The sequence below is a fragment of the Camelina sativa genome, unplaced genomic scaffold (genome assembly GCF_000633955.1).
Source record: "Camelina sativa cultivar DH55 unplaced genomic scaffold, Cs unpScaffold00551, whole genome shotgun sequence".
NCBI lineage: Eukaryota > Viridiplantae > Streptophyta > Magnoliopsida > Brassicales > Brassicaceae > Camelina > Camelina sativa.
In genome coordinates this window covers 39,742-54,832 of record NW_010921728.1, presented here as the reverse complement: position 1 = coordinate 54,832, position 15,091 = coordinate 39,742, and the positions used below count along the sequence as shown (strand labels likewise).

The 15,091-nt window shown below is 37.3% G+C and overlaps 1 protein-coding gene across 1 annotated transcript; it reads left to right on the top strand.

The window, feature by feature from the left end:
- The first annotated feature begins 1,050 nt into the window (after positions 1 to 1,050).
- Positions 1,051 to 2,832, top strand: LOC104773474 (chitotriosidase-1-like). Its single transcript, XM_010498089.1, has 3 exons — positions 1,051 to 1,765; positions 1,873 to 2,250; positions 2,440 to 2,832. The coding sequence occupies exons 1-3, from the start codon at positions 1,108 to 1,110 to the stop codon at positions 2,463 to 2,465; spliced, it is 1,062 nt and encodes a 353-aa protein (XP_010496391.1). The 5' UTR covers positions 1,051 to 1,107; the 3' UTR covers positions 2,466 to 2,832.
- Positions 2,833 to 15,091: the final 12,259 nt, after the last annotated feature.

The following is a 15,091-nucleotide window of genomic DNA, read 5'->3' as shown; positions in this document are numbered from 1 at the left end:
TATAACCCAAAAATATAACGTGCAATGCAAAATGTAAGCAGCATGCAGAAACAAACTAATATCGTTTGTTTTTCATATTTTAATGGCGTTTTTTCGGTACAAGATATAATACAGTATATTATAGTGGTAATACTATTTTGGATTTACGGCATCAGCCCAGAAATGAATTATCGATTGCCGTTTCAAGAAAATTAAAGAAACAACCACATTTCCTAAAATCGGTTGGCAGGCGGCAGCTGAAATAATAATAAAAATTTATCATATAAAAAATTATCATACCTCATTTCATATAAAAAATTATATCACTATAAAAGTTTTTAGTATGTATCAACAAGTTTATATGAATATCATAAGTATACGGATTTTATATTATGTAATTATTTTACATCAAGAAATTGTAAAAATTTATGGACAATTATTAAGATGGAGTTGGTTTATGCTTTCGAATTATATATTGTTGTAGTTTGCAAACATATTACTCTAATCAATTCTAAGGGATAACATAATTAATACCTACCCAGGCCAACGTTGACTAAATAAAGTCTTTTTTTGTTAGAGCAAAACAACTTTCTTGTGTGGGATAATATTTTATTTAGTATTTCCTAAAAATATATCTCCGGAACCAAAATCTAATTGTATGTGATTAAATAAAATAAAATACTAATCGAACCCAAAGTGGAAAAAAGTAATGTATTAATATTCTTGCCAACGTTGATTAAAATCATGATGAGAGTAGTCAAACCAAAACTTTTATAACTATATTATACGTTAAATCAACCACCTTACTACCGTATGTATTGATTTCAAACTTATAAGACTTATGAAATTAAATTAAAATACATCAAATATGATAGGAATGACTGAATGAGAGCTTCCTCAATGGTGTGGTGTCACAGTCACAACATTTAACAAAGACTTTGGCGAAGAAAATCAACAAACGTCCACTGACCAATGAATCCACCCAAATTCAAAGTTGAACTTGTCGTTTCTTTTAATATTTAAATTATCTTCCCAAATTCCCTATAGATAGAGAATGAAAGCACTCTCTTAGCTTGTATCACTGCAAATCACAACAAACAAAGTAACGTTTACGGAAAGAAAAAAAAAATGTTTACGGAAGTAGTTAAAGCATCGTACTGGTTCCCAGATGGTGAATCCCCAGCCAACGGCAGCGTAGTTCCACGATCCTCAGCGGAAGTAATTGATTCAACTCTCTTCACTCACCTCTTCTTCGCCTTTGCCGATCTTGACTCTCAGACCAACAGCGTCTTTGTCTCCGACGCTCACGAACACGAATTCTCCAACTTCACTAAGATCGTCAAGCAGAAAAACCCTCACGTGCAGACCCTATTGTCGATCGGCGGAAGAAACGCAGACGGATCCGCGTTTGCGTCCATGGCAAGTAACCCCACCTCTCGTAAAGCATTCATTTGGTCTTCGATCTCCATCGCTAGATATTACAGATTTAACGGCCTTGATCTGGTCTGGGAGTTCCCAAACAATGAAGTGGAGATGAGGAACTTTGGTAAACTACTTGAAGAATGGCGAGAAGCGGTTGAAGACGATGCTGAACGCACCGAAAATATGCCTTTGCTGTTGACAGCTGCGGTTTATTACTCCCCCAGTCACAATTCAGTTTCCTACCCGATCCAAGAGATTGACGAAAACTTAGATTGGGTTAATCTTATTGCTTATGATTTCTACGGTTCAACCACAATTATCAGTCCACCGGCCGCTCTATTTGATCCTTCAAACCCACCAAAAGGTACGTATAATAAACATATATAAGTGACCAAATAAAAAAAAGAAAAGAGAATGGTAGTCTTTGGTTCGGCAAAGGTTTAACTGGAATAGAACTTGGTTAATATATAGGTCCATGCGGCGATTCCGGTTTGAAAGAGTGGATTAAGGCTGGACTCCCGGAGAAGAAAGCAGTATTGGGTTTTCCATACGTTGGATGGGCATGGTGTCTAGAAGGTGGTCATGATGAGGCCACCACCCAAGTAGCGACATCAGCTGATGGTACTATAAACTATGATCAAATAAGAAAGTTTATAGTGGATAACGGAGCAACAACGGTTTATAACTCGACGGTGGTCGGAGATTATTGTTACGCTGGAACTACTTGGATTGGTTATGACGATTATGAGAGTATTGTGACAAAAGTTAGCTACGCTAAGCAGAGAGGCTTGCTTGGTTACTTTTCATGGCATGTTGGAGCTGACGATAACTTTATTCTATCTCGCGCAGGTTCGTCTCTTTTGCTTTTAAATTTTCTTTTTATTTTCTTAGTTTACATTCTCACAACGCAGAGTCGCTGTAGATGCTTGCAACAACATTTATACTGTGTCTTACACTCTTATCGGATAAACAGTACCAAGTCTTATATATATATATATATATATATATATATATATATGAATATTTGGAAATTTGCAGCATCGAAAGCATGGGATCAATGCTAAAGTCTAAAGAGACAGCCATGGGAGAAGAATTATGCAAGAGGAATTCGGACAACGACAATGGTAGAAGTAATAAATAACGACGAGTAAAGAGTGTACCATGTTTGGCTTATGTTGTTATCTATATATAATAGCAAACCCACTTTGAGGGGACTGTGATGTCATTGTTTTTAATCCAACGGTTGAGGTCAATCTTTCTATTTATCCTATGGCTGTGGTTTTCTCTTAAAAGTTCTCTACACCAAAGGATATGTCTTTCAATTGCAACTTTTTGTCGGCATCCTTTAGTGAACCATTGCGTCTCCCTCTTCTCACCACCTTTTAGTTGTGTTTCTTGGTCGTCATAATATACTTTATTGAATTTGTAATCTTTTTTTTTTTTGTTTTCATTGATCTATAATGCAAATCCTCCTCTAAAGCTTCTCTGAACAAAAAAAATTTGAAACCAAGATCTTTGGAGATTCCTTTTCCCGCAACGTCATAGTCTTTTTCTATTTCCACTGAGCCAGCGACCCTTCAATTCTCTACTCCCGCCGATCTTTGGTGAGTTTTAATGCGTTGGTCTCTTTTTTTTAGGATACACAATTGTAGCTTAGATAGTGTTAGTTTAATGAGCATGGGTTTCGGCACAAATAATAGAGGATGAGAGAAAATTGAAAACTGAAGGGTCATAACTGATTCACATATTCATCGGTTGATTTGTTTTGTCTCATCTTCTTCGTCTTTGTTGGGGTTTTTACAGTCTTTAATCTAATATATAGAAACGTGGTATGAAGTTTTTTGTTCTAATTAATGATAAAGAGAATATATCTTTCGTTTAGTAACTTTGTGTTATAAACCACTTAAGGATGGAATCCATAACCAATCCCATTCACGGTCCATAAGTGTTCAAGACTTAAGGCCCATCGGCCAAGGCCTCTCGGTCACACCCTATTACTAAGTCGGTTTAGAGTATTTGTATGGGACTAAGTCCTACACTATATATATGTAACCTCAATGCTTAAAGATCAATAAGAATAAGAGATTTCAACCTTTGAATCCTCTAATTTACAACACGTTATCAGCACGATAGACTCTAAGTCCAGCTGAGAAAAACCCTTACCCTAAAACCCTAAAAGCCGCCGCCTCCTTCCCTTGTTCGAAGCATCTATCGGCGATCGATCCTTACTCATCCGAGTTCTATCCACGGTGAGTTTCTGTTCGGGTTTTGCTCGAGTTCTGTCCGAGGTTCGCGTTTCGTGATTCTGTCCGAGAGATCCGGTTCCTGCTCGAGTTTTTCTGTCCGAGTGCTAACCGATTCCTGTCCGAGGTTTTGTGATCGAGAGAGAGGTACAACCGAGGTCTGTTAGCTCCCGGTTCATATCCAGTCAGACCCTAATTGGTGAAAGGTAAATAAGATCAAAAACCTCCTTAAGAACATATAAATCGAATCCGATCCATTAACTTATTGGAACCCTAAAACTACAAAGTAAGCAATCAACAAACATGTCTTATGCTAAAACCCTATAACTTTAAAACTTAAAATCGGATATCTTGATGCTTAGGGTTGCATAGATTGATTGTGAATTGAACCTATTGATCATGATTAAAAATCGGTTTGGTTGCTATTGCTTGATTGTTTGTTACATGCATCATAAGTAAATCGGACCATGTATAGGATATTATAGAATCGGTTATTGCATAAACTGATTGCATATAATCAAGCTGCATCAACCATTAAAACTCGAGCACATAGACTTGTTTCTTAGGTTGTTAAAACTTCCAATTCAATTCAAGTAATTATCCTAAAAATTTAAGAAACACTAGTTTGATTGTTCTAGGATGAATCTGATTATACATAAAATTGTTTGATAAAATTCTAGAAATTAAAACTTACAAAATCGGAATTAAAATATAGATTAGGATAACTCCTAAAATTAATTCAAGTAATTATCTAAAAGCCTAGAACAATATTTACTAAAATCCTATTTTGAAAAGGAAAACTTAAGAAAAAGAAATTCTATCTAGTAAAAAAGAAATTGTTGCATGCTAGTACCTATCTAGGTTTGTTGTCTTGCATGCATGAATTAAACCACGAAATTATAAGTAAAGGCAAGGCATGTTTCGGTCTCAAATATCGCATGGCCTAAGGCATGTTTCGGTCTCAAATACCGCATGACCTGAATTAATATTGATTGCATGTTTCGGTCTCTAATACTGCATGCTAATGATCGGTTGTCTATTTCTGTATTATGCAGATGGCAAGACTCAAGAACCAAGAATATGGTATTTTGAATGCTTCTGGAGATAACTACTTTCAATGGGCAATGGACACTAACATCCATCTGAAGTCAAAGGACTTGTTTGAATGCATTGAAGAAGATAATGAGTGTACTGACAAGCAAAACTACAAGTCCATTCAGCACATACATCATCACCTTGCCGAGAGTCTCAAGAATCAGTATCTCTTTATAGAAGATCCTTTTGGCCTTTGGACAGAGCTTAAACGCAGATATGGACACCAAAAGACGGTGCTCCTACCAAAGGCCGAGTTTGATTAGAAAAACCTAAGGATCCAGGACTACAAATCCGTGGATGAGTATAACTCTGAGCTTTTTAAGATTGTCTCACTTCTTAGGTTGTGTGGTACTGAAGTGACAGAGAAAGAGCTGCTAGAGAAGACATTGTCTACTTTTAGCGCTCACAACATAGTCTTTCAGCAACAGTATCGGGAAAAGGGTTTTGACAACTATGGGGACCTTATCTCGTGTTTACTGCTAGCTGAGTAGAACAATGAGCTGTTGTTGATGAATAGTGCTATGAGACCTCCTGGTACAACCCCATTACCAGAAGCACACAAGGTTGATTTGGCAAAGAAAAATTCTATAGAGCCTAAAGAGCCCAAAGAGCCTAAGGAGACCAACTATGTCCACAGAGAAAGACACTACGGTCGTGGCCGTGGTGGCAGAGGACGTGGTGGTCGAGGACTCCAAGCTAGCCGGTTTGATGGTTACGGCAGTGGAGGTCGTGGCCGTGGTGGTAGGGGACGTGGGTCCTTTAAACCACAAACCAAGGCTAAATCGGTTTGTCACCGATGTGGTATGTCTAACCATTGGGCAAAGAATTGCAGAACACCCAAACATCTTATTGATGCATATCAAAAGGTCTTGAAGAAGAACCCAGAAGCCAACTATGTGCATCTCGATGGTGAAGGAGACTTTGACTATGAGAATGATGACTCACTAGCCTATGAGACTTCCGATTGCCTTAAGAATGATGATTGAATTTCAGTTTTTATTTTGGTTTAATTTCTATGCTTTTAGGCTTTAATTTCGGTCTATGTATTGAATAATTGCTTTGGTTTAAATTCAAGGATTTTATTTTATATCATTGTGTTATTAAAATTAAAACATAAATTATTGTCCTATATATAGAGATGGCCGAGGACATGAGTGTACTAGTGGTGGACAGTGGTTCCAGCCACACAATATTGAAGGACAAAAGATATTTCATAAACCTCATAATGAAAAGTGCCAATGTTAGTACAATTGCGGGTATAGCAAGCTTAATAGAAGGCTACGGCCGAGCTCACATATTATTACCTAATGGCACACATATTGAACTAAGTGATGCCTTGTACTCACCCAGCTCTAAGAGAAGTTTATTAAGCTTTCAAGACATTAGATTGAATGGTTATCATATTGAAACCAAGGGTGAAGGAAATAAAGAATTCCTATACATTACAGAAATGGTGAAAGGACATAAGAAGGTCCTAGAGACTATACCTGCACTAGCCACTGGTTTATACCATGCTAAGATCAATATGATAGAAGCTAACTTGGCAAAGCACAAAATGTTCAATGAACAATTCACTCTATGGCATGACCGGCTAGGCCACCCGGGTTCGAACATGATGTGTAAATTGATTAAGAATTCGAATGGGCACACTCTTAAAGAAAGAAAAGTTATCCCTAAACATCTCACTTGTGTAGCATGTGCACAAGGGAAACTTATCATAAGGCCATCACCAGTAAAAGTCACTAAAGAGACTTTAAACTTTCTGGAAAGGATAAAAGGTGATATATGTGGACCAATACACCCACCTTGTGGGACATTTAGATATTTTATGGTTATGATAGATGCATCAACTAGATGGTCACACGTTTTCTTGTTATCCACAAGGAACCTAGCATTTGCTAGGCTGTTGGCTCAAATTATAAGGCTAAGAGCACATTTTCCAGATTTTCCACTTAAGACTATACGTCTAGACAATGCTGGTGAATTTACATCCCAAGCGTTTAATGATTACTGTATGTCCATGGGGGTGAGTGTGGAACATCCTGTTGCACATGTCCATACACAAAACGGATTAGCTGAATCCTTCATTAAACGAATACAATTGATAGCTCGGCCATTGTTAATGAGATCGAAGCTCCCTGTGTCGGCTTGGGGACACGCAGTCTTACATGCTGCAGAACTTATACGCATCAGGCCATCTAGTGAACACAAATATTCACCATCCCAACTATTATCGGGTCATGAGCCAGACTTATCCCATCTCAAAATATTCAGGTGTGCTGTTTATGTACCTATTGCTCCACCACAGAGAACTAAGATGGGACCTCAAAAGAGGATGGGAATATATATTAGATATGAGTCTCCCACAGGAGATTTATTTAAGGCCAGATACGCGGACTGTCAATTTGTTGAGTCTGAATTCCCTATGTTAGGTGGTGAGACTAGCAAGCTGGTTAAAGAATTAACATGGAATCAAACATCCTTAATTTGGCAAGATCCTCAAACTCTAGCATGTGATGCAGAGGTTCAAAAGATTGTTCATTTACAGAAGCTAGCTAATCAATTGCCTGATTCCTTTGCTGACCCAAAAAGAGTAACAAAATCGTACATACCAGCTTGTAATGCACCAATACGTATTGATGTTCAAAAGGAACACAATAATCAAGTTGCTACAGAGTCTAAACCACGTTTGAAACGAGGTAGACCATTAGGTTCCAAAGATAAGAACCCTCGGAAGTCTAAAGGTACAAAACAGACCGAGGTTAAGGGAATTACAGAAAAAACAGACATAGCCGCGGCAAAGCCTAAGGTACCAAGTGAGGTTTGGGACGCTGAACCCCAAGGACCTGAAGGTATTGATAATAATGAGATCTCAATCAATTATATAATGTCTGGAATTCAATGGAACCGAAAGGATGTCGACATCAATGAAATATTTGCATACAAGGTAGCACTTGAGATAAATGAGGATCATGAACCCACGTCTATATTAGAGTGCACTCAAAGCAAAGATTGGTTAAAATGGAAAGAAGCTATTGACGTGGAGTTAAACTCTTTAAAGAAGAGAAGTGTGTTTAGTCCGATCATAAGGACAACACCTAATATAAAGCCAGTTGGACACAAATGGGTCTTTGTGAGGAAGAGAAATGAGAATAATGAAATTGTGAGATATAAGGCACGGCTTGTAGCACAAGGATTCTCTCAAAGACCAGGAATAGACTATGAGGAGACATACTCCCCTGTGATGGATGCAACAACATTTAGGTACTTAATAAGTCTGGCTATAAGAGAGAAACTAGATTTGCGGTTAATGGATGTTGTAACCGCATACTTGTATGGTCCACTGGATAATGAAATTTATATGAGATTACCAGAGGGTATTGAGCTCAAAGATAAGAGTGATTCTCGAGAACAGTACTGCATTAGGCTGAACAAATCTCTTTCTGGACTGAAACAGAGTGGTAGAATGTGGTATAATCGATTAAGTGAGTATTTAGCTAAAGAAGGCTATAAGAATGACCCAATCAGTCCATGTATTTTTATTAAGAAGTTTGCAAACAAAGGGTTTGTTATTATAGCAGTTTATGTTGATGATTTAAACATATTTGGAATCCCTGGTGAAATCTCCCAAACAATAGAGTATTTAAAGAGAGAATTTGAAATGAAAGACTTAGGAAAAACTAAGTTCTGTTTGGGGCTACAACTTGAGTACATAAATAATGGAATCCTTGTGCATAAAATGGCATATACAGAAAAGGTACTCAAGAGGTTTAATATGGACCAAGCTCACCCATTGACCAGCCCAATGGTTGTAAGAAGCCTTGACTTGGATAAAGATCCATTTGGTCCAAAGAAGGACAATGAAGAAGTTCTTGGTCCTGAAGTGTCATACCTCAGTGCTATAGGAGCATTAATGTTCTTGGCTAGCCACACTAGACCAGACATATGTTTTGCCGTAAATCTCCTAGCAAGATTTAGTTCTTGTCCAACCAAAAGGCACTGGAATGGTATTAAACATGTTCTGCGTTACCTACAAGGAACGACAGACTTTGGTTTATTTTACACTAACTATAACAGAGAAGGTTTAGTTGGTTTTGCTGATGCAGGTTACTTGTCGGATCCACACAATTCAAAGTCGCAAACAGGCTATGTATTCACACACGGTGGTACGGCGATCTCATGGCGTTCTATGAAGCAAAGCATAGTAGCAACCTCATCTAACCATGCGGAGATCCTAGCAATTCACAAAGCCAGCCGTGAATGTGTTTGGTTGAGATCTATGACTCAACATATCAAGGTCGATTGTGGGATGCAGAGACTTAAAGACTTCAGGGATGCTTAAAACAGGAGGAGCAATGTGTGTTGTACTCTTTTTCTTTCACCATGGTTTTGTCCCACTGGGTTTTCCTGGTAAGGTTTTAATGAGGCAGCATCCCTAAGCACATTGCATCGATTCCTTAGCATCTTGCATGGTTATGTCATCCAAGGAGGAGTGTTATAAACCACTTAAGGATGGACTCCATAACCAAGCCCATTCACGGTCCATAGGTGTTCAATACTTAAGACCCATCGGCCAAGGCCTCTCGGCCACACCCTATTACTAAGTCGGTTTAGAGTCTTTGTATGGGACTAAGTCCTACAATATATATATGTAACCTCAATCCTTAAATATCAATAAGAATAAGAGATTTCAACCTTTGAATCCTCTAATTTACAACACTTTGTATATTGTAATTTCATGAATTTTCTCGTTGACGTCTCTCAAATAGGATTGTGGTGTCTCTTTTTTTTATTTTTACTTCGTTAGTAACTCACTTAAATATTATTTATAATTAATTTCCCTCCATCTCCTCCCTCGGAGAAAAATCGTTGCATATCTTTTAATAGTATAATTGAGCATATCAATGCGAAGTTCAGTGTTGTCCACTTTCTCTATCAATAAGATACGGCAACCCTACTCTCATGTTTTCATATATCTCTTGTTCCTCTTGTCAAAAATGTTTTTTTATAGTTGTTATTGATAATATTCATTTGATATTACGGTTTTTGTTGATTTTATTTCAAATTTATAAATTGTTATATAAACATGGGACATACAGTTCAAAGAAGAAAATGATTGAGGTATCCACTTTGATTAAAAAATGATTGAGATGTGGAAGAAACTTTTTTGGGTTAAATGGGGTGAGAAGAAGATGATATTAATTATGTTAAGTACCGGGTTAAGTCAAACTGGATATATCGCTTAGAACCGTAGTAATTAACTGGGGTAAAAAATAAAGTGGGTATTGTTTATTAAAGAACAAATTTTTATTTTTGGTGTTGTTTAAAGAACCAAAAATGTTGTCTAGGAAAAGGAAGAAAAGTAAAAAAGGGATAAAACACTTACACTGTTTCTGTTTTAATGTTTGATTAGATTGGTAAGGCTTATCCATGTTTACAAAATGGTTAATCTGTTAGGTACATGTTGTAGCTATTAGCATTTGGCAGATTAAATGTTTGCTTCATATCCGTCTAGGTTTTGGTTAGGCACCTAATTAGTTTCTACACATTCTTTAATTTTCAGGTTATGCTTCTTCAATGTACAGCAAAAGAAGGACTTGTATAAGGAAAAGGGTTTCAAATACGGGTAAAAGCGGAGTTTTGCTAGCTAATCTATATTATGAAAGTTGGCCAACTCTCTCCATCATTCTGCCACATCAGCAATGGAGAGAGTGCCATATGTCGATTCTTCTTTATGCTGGTTTACTGATACTCTTCGTCTTCATTTGCTTGATTTATGTAGTACTTGATACTTCGACCCTTTTCGCCTTCTCTTGCTTTAGTAACTGCTCCTTTATAATATCTCTCACATCCTGCTGTTTTTTTCGTAGTGAACGAAGATGTGGAAGATGAAGATCAACTACAGAGAAAGGAGAACTTGAAGATCAAGCATATTCAGAGAGAGTACTCTCAAGAAATCACCAACTAGAATATAGATTAGAATATTGAAGATAAAAGAAGACTGAACTTCCTAAAGAAAGAAAATTGTCTTATACTAATGTTAAGACAATCTTAATATCATCTAGAAATTGTCTAATTGGAACGGATTAGTATGCTTATTATTCCAAATAGTTGTTGGGTATAGCTTGTGGCTTCTTAGGCTTCTCAAGAGTCTATATCCACCCATGAACAAATTTATATTGATTGTAACTGGTTATTTTTTGTAACTTACCTATACTATGTTAATGCATTAGTAATGATTTAATTCTTTTGCTCAAAATAGATTACAAGTTAGTTTCTTCATTATGAGAATTGCATGCTATGTTTTGCTTACTGTTTTCTTCAATTATTCCTATATTTCTTGCTATGGTACGGTGTAGCAGGTTTGAAAAAAATCAAATCCTTATATGGCAGGAGACGTGAATATATAGAGAAAGATGTTTAATTATAGTTCTTCTAATTATTGTTTGTAAGTGATTATATCCATTCTCATCCGATAACACAAGAAAAATCAAAATCTTCTCCTAAGTTTACATTGTTGTGTTGTTTTCCTTGTCTGCAAACTTTTTTCAATTATTCTATCTGCTCAATTATACACAGAATTGCAAGTTCATTCTCACTATGGTGAACCTTAAGGATTTTGTCTTTGAGTGGTGTTGTTTCTAAATTTTTATTTCATGTATCTAGGGCCGATATGTATGTTGTTAAATTTAATCTTACTATATAATAAGAAGAAACTGGTCATTTTGTGTTTGATTCTTAAAATGTATAATAGGTTATGAGACTTGGGAATTGGTCAAATTTACTATAGTTTTTTACCTTACTGCTACAGTGCCAGAGAAAAAGAAGATTCAATCATGTGTAGTGGCTACTCCAAATTTTCAGTCACATGATATGATATTGATTACCATGATTTGTGCTTTCGTTTTCTACTATTCAATACGCAATATGATATTGACAGTAAAAATGTAATTGTTCATATCGCCAAAAGATAACCCGTACAGTGCACGGATACTCATCTAGTTAAAATAAAGGCATGTTAACAAAAAAAAAAAAATATAGGTATGGGAGTATATTGTTTATTATATAGGCTATAATGTGATGTCAAAATATGTGTATATAATGGCTATAGAGGAAAAGCAACAAGTTAAGCTCGGATACTGGAGAATATTTGGTTTTGTTTTGATGATATATGTAAAACAAAACAAAATAGTTTATGAATTCAGATGATTAATAAAATATTAGCAAATATAGTTTCTGTTTGATTAATAATTAAATATTAATTCAGATGATTTATGAATTCCTCCTTTCAATCTCTATAGTTTGAAGTTAGAACCTACTATTTACAGATTGGGGCTTCTATAGTGAAAGCTAGCAATGTGAAACAGAGCAGCGGCTGGAAAATATATCTTCATTGCATAATGTCTCAAGTTACAACTTGTGTCATATTTATAGTAGAAGACACAATACCTTAATGATTACTGAGATAACAAGGTTGATCTCTGACAAGTGTCCCTATCAATAACAAACGATTGATGATGCTAAAGGAGCATATCTGTTCTGCACTTGGACTGTAGTGTGAGCTGGTTGCAGTGTACGGTACAAGGCACATGGAGCATATCTTGCTTCCTCTTTGTTTCCGTTAGTCACAAGAGCAAGTTGACAAATTGCAATGGGCTTCTTATCTTCAAGGTCCATCTTTCTTTCTTTGTTACTCCTTACATCCCCCCGCAAACTTTGTGTGGGAGGACTGACCACACCAAGTTTGTATCGGAGATCACTAAACACTTGAAGTGGCAGAGACTTGGTAAATATGTCCGCAACCTGATGAGCAGAAGGGATATGATAGACAACAAGTGAACCATCTGCAACCTGCTCTCGGACATAGTGATAATGAACCTTAAAATGCTTAGTTTTCTTGTGCAGAGTCGGATTAGCAGAGAGATATACTGCAGACAGATTGTCACAGTATAACTCAGGGGCTTTAGTAGTAGGCATACCAATATTCGCCAGAAGATCCACTAACCAATTCACCTCTGCAGCTGTGTCAGACAAACAACGATATTCAGCCTCTGTGGAGCTACGAGAAACCAAAGTTTGTCTCTTTGCAGACCAAGAAATGAGATTACTCCCCAAGAAGGTGCAAAAGCCACCAGTAGAGCGACTTGTAGTTGGACAACCAGCGTAATTACTATCACTGTAGGCTCTCAAAGTGAAGTCTGCATCCTTGGAGAAGTTGACACCATAATCCACAGTTCCTTTAACATATCTAATGATTCTCTTGAGCAAGTTGAAGTCTGCAACAGTCGGCATATGCATTCTTTGACAGACTAGATTGACAGCAAACTGTAGGTCTGGTCTTGTAAGTGTGAGGTACTGAAGTTTACCAGCAAGACTTCTGAAAAACGTAGGTTGCTCAAATACTTCATCTTGACCTTTGACTTTTTGAAGCTCAAGAGGAAGAGGTGTATCAGCCGGAGCACAGTCTGCCATACCTGCTGCAAGATGTAAATCTTCTGTATATTTATGCTGATTCAGAAACAAATCTTCAGAGTGATAATGCGCCTGAATCCCCAAAAAATAACTAAGCCTTCCCAGATCTTTCATACGAAACTCCTGATTAAGACACTGTAGAAGCTCATCGATCAACACTTTGTTGTTGCCTGTTAGAGCCATGTCATCAACGTACAACAATAATATAATGATGTCATTGCCTTTGAGATATACGAACAGAGAAGGGTCTTTAAAGCTGCATTCAAACCCAAATTTCAACAGAAAGTTACTGAACTTGTCGAACCAGGCTTTGGGAGCCTGCTTTAATCCATAGATAGCTTTGTTAAGCTTCCAAACATGCGAAGGATTCTCATTGTCGACAAACCCTGGAGGTTGTTTCATATACACTGTTTCAGTTAGATCCCCATGGAGAAACGCATTTTGCACATCGAGTTGTTTGACTTCCCAATTCAAGGTTGTTGTAGCATGAAGAATCAAGCGCACTGTGGCAGTTCGAACTACAGGACTATATGTCTCAAGAAAGTCCACTCCTTCCTCCTGGTCATAACCCTTAGCTACTAGGCGAGCTTTAAGCCTATCTAAGCTGCCATCAGCTTTTAGTTTTGTTCGAAACACCCATCTGCAACCAAGAACATTCATGTTCGGAGTGTGCAGAACTGACGTGAACGTGTTGGTTTGAATGAAAGACTCATATTCATCACCCATAGCAGCTGTCCAACCTGGATGTTTGAGTGCTGTAGAAATTATTTTTGGCTCCTTGATTGTTGTATGAGTTACATGAAGAGCATATTTTGGATTTGGTTTACGTAATCCATCTTTACCTCGTGTAATCATAACATGATCATTGACAGTATGAGCTTGCAATGGAGGAAAATCATCTGCAGTAAAAAGCTGTTCATCACTCGAGTTTGCAATGGAGGAAGAACTATCAGTGTCAGTGCGACCCGGAGAAATAGGAGAAGCTGCAGGAGTAGCAGGTGACTCTGGTGCAAAAGGAGTAGTGTCTTGAGCAACAGAGACTGATGCAGGCTCAGCCATAGCAGGAACTGCAGAGTCAGATATTACTCCAGGATCCTGAGATGATGAGATAACTGATGCATCAGAAGCATTTGGAGACAAGAAACTTTGTTGCCAAGCAGTAAGAAGCGGTGTTGTTGCTTGAGGAATAAGAGCAGAGTAATCTGTTTCAAAAGGATAAACATGTTCATCAAAAAGAACATGTCGACTTATGTAGACCCGACCAGTTGGAGGATAAACACATTTGTACCCCTTGTACTTTGCATTGTAGCCAAGGAAGACACACTTAAGCGACTTAGGATCAAATTTGTTGGAGCCGTAAGCTCTCAGTGTAGGATAACAGGTGCTACCAAAAACCCGGAGATGAGAATAGTCTGGCTTTGCTGCAAACAGAACCTCATGTGGACTCTTAAAACCTTGATGAACAGAAGTTGGCAACATATTACTGAGATGATTCGCTGTGAAGAATGCCTCAACCCAGTAAGCTTGTGGAACCTTACTCTGAAACATCATGCTAAGCCCCAGTTCAGTCAAATGTCTGTGTTTTCTTTCTGCTAAACCGTTTTGCTGTGGTGTGTGAGGACATGATATTAGTTGTTTGATTCCATTATTTGCGAGATGAGTTACAAATTGGTTGCTAACAAATTCACCACCTCCATCACACTGAAACATCTTGATTTTCTGACTAAACTGATTCTCAACAAGTCTTTGAAACAGAAGAAAAACTGAGTAGAAATCAGACTTATGCTTCAAAAGATAGAACCAACAATATCTTGAAAAATTGTCAACAAAGATAACATAATAATTAAACCCTTGAGTAGACTTAACAGGAGCAGGACCCC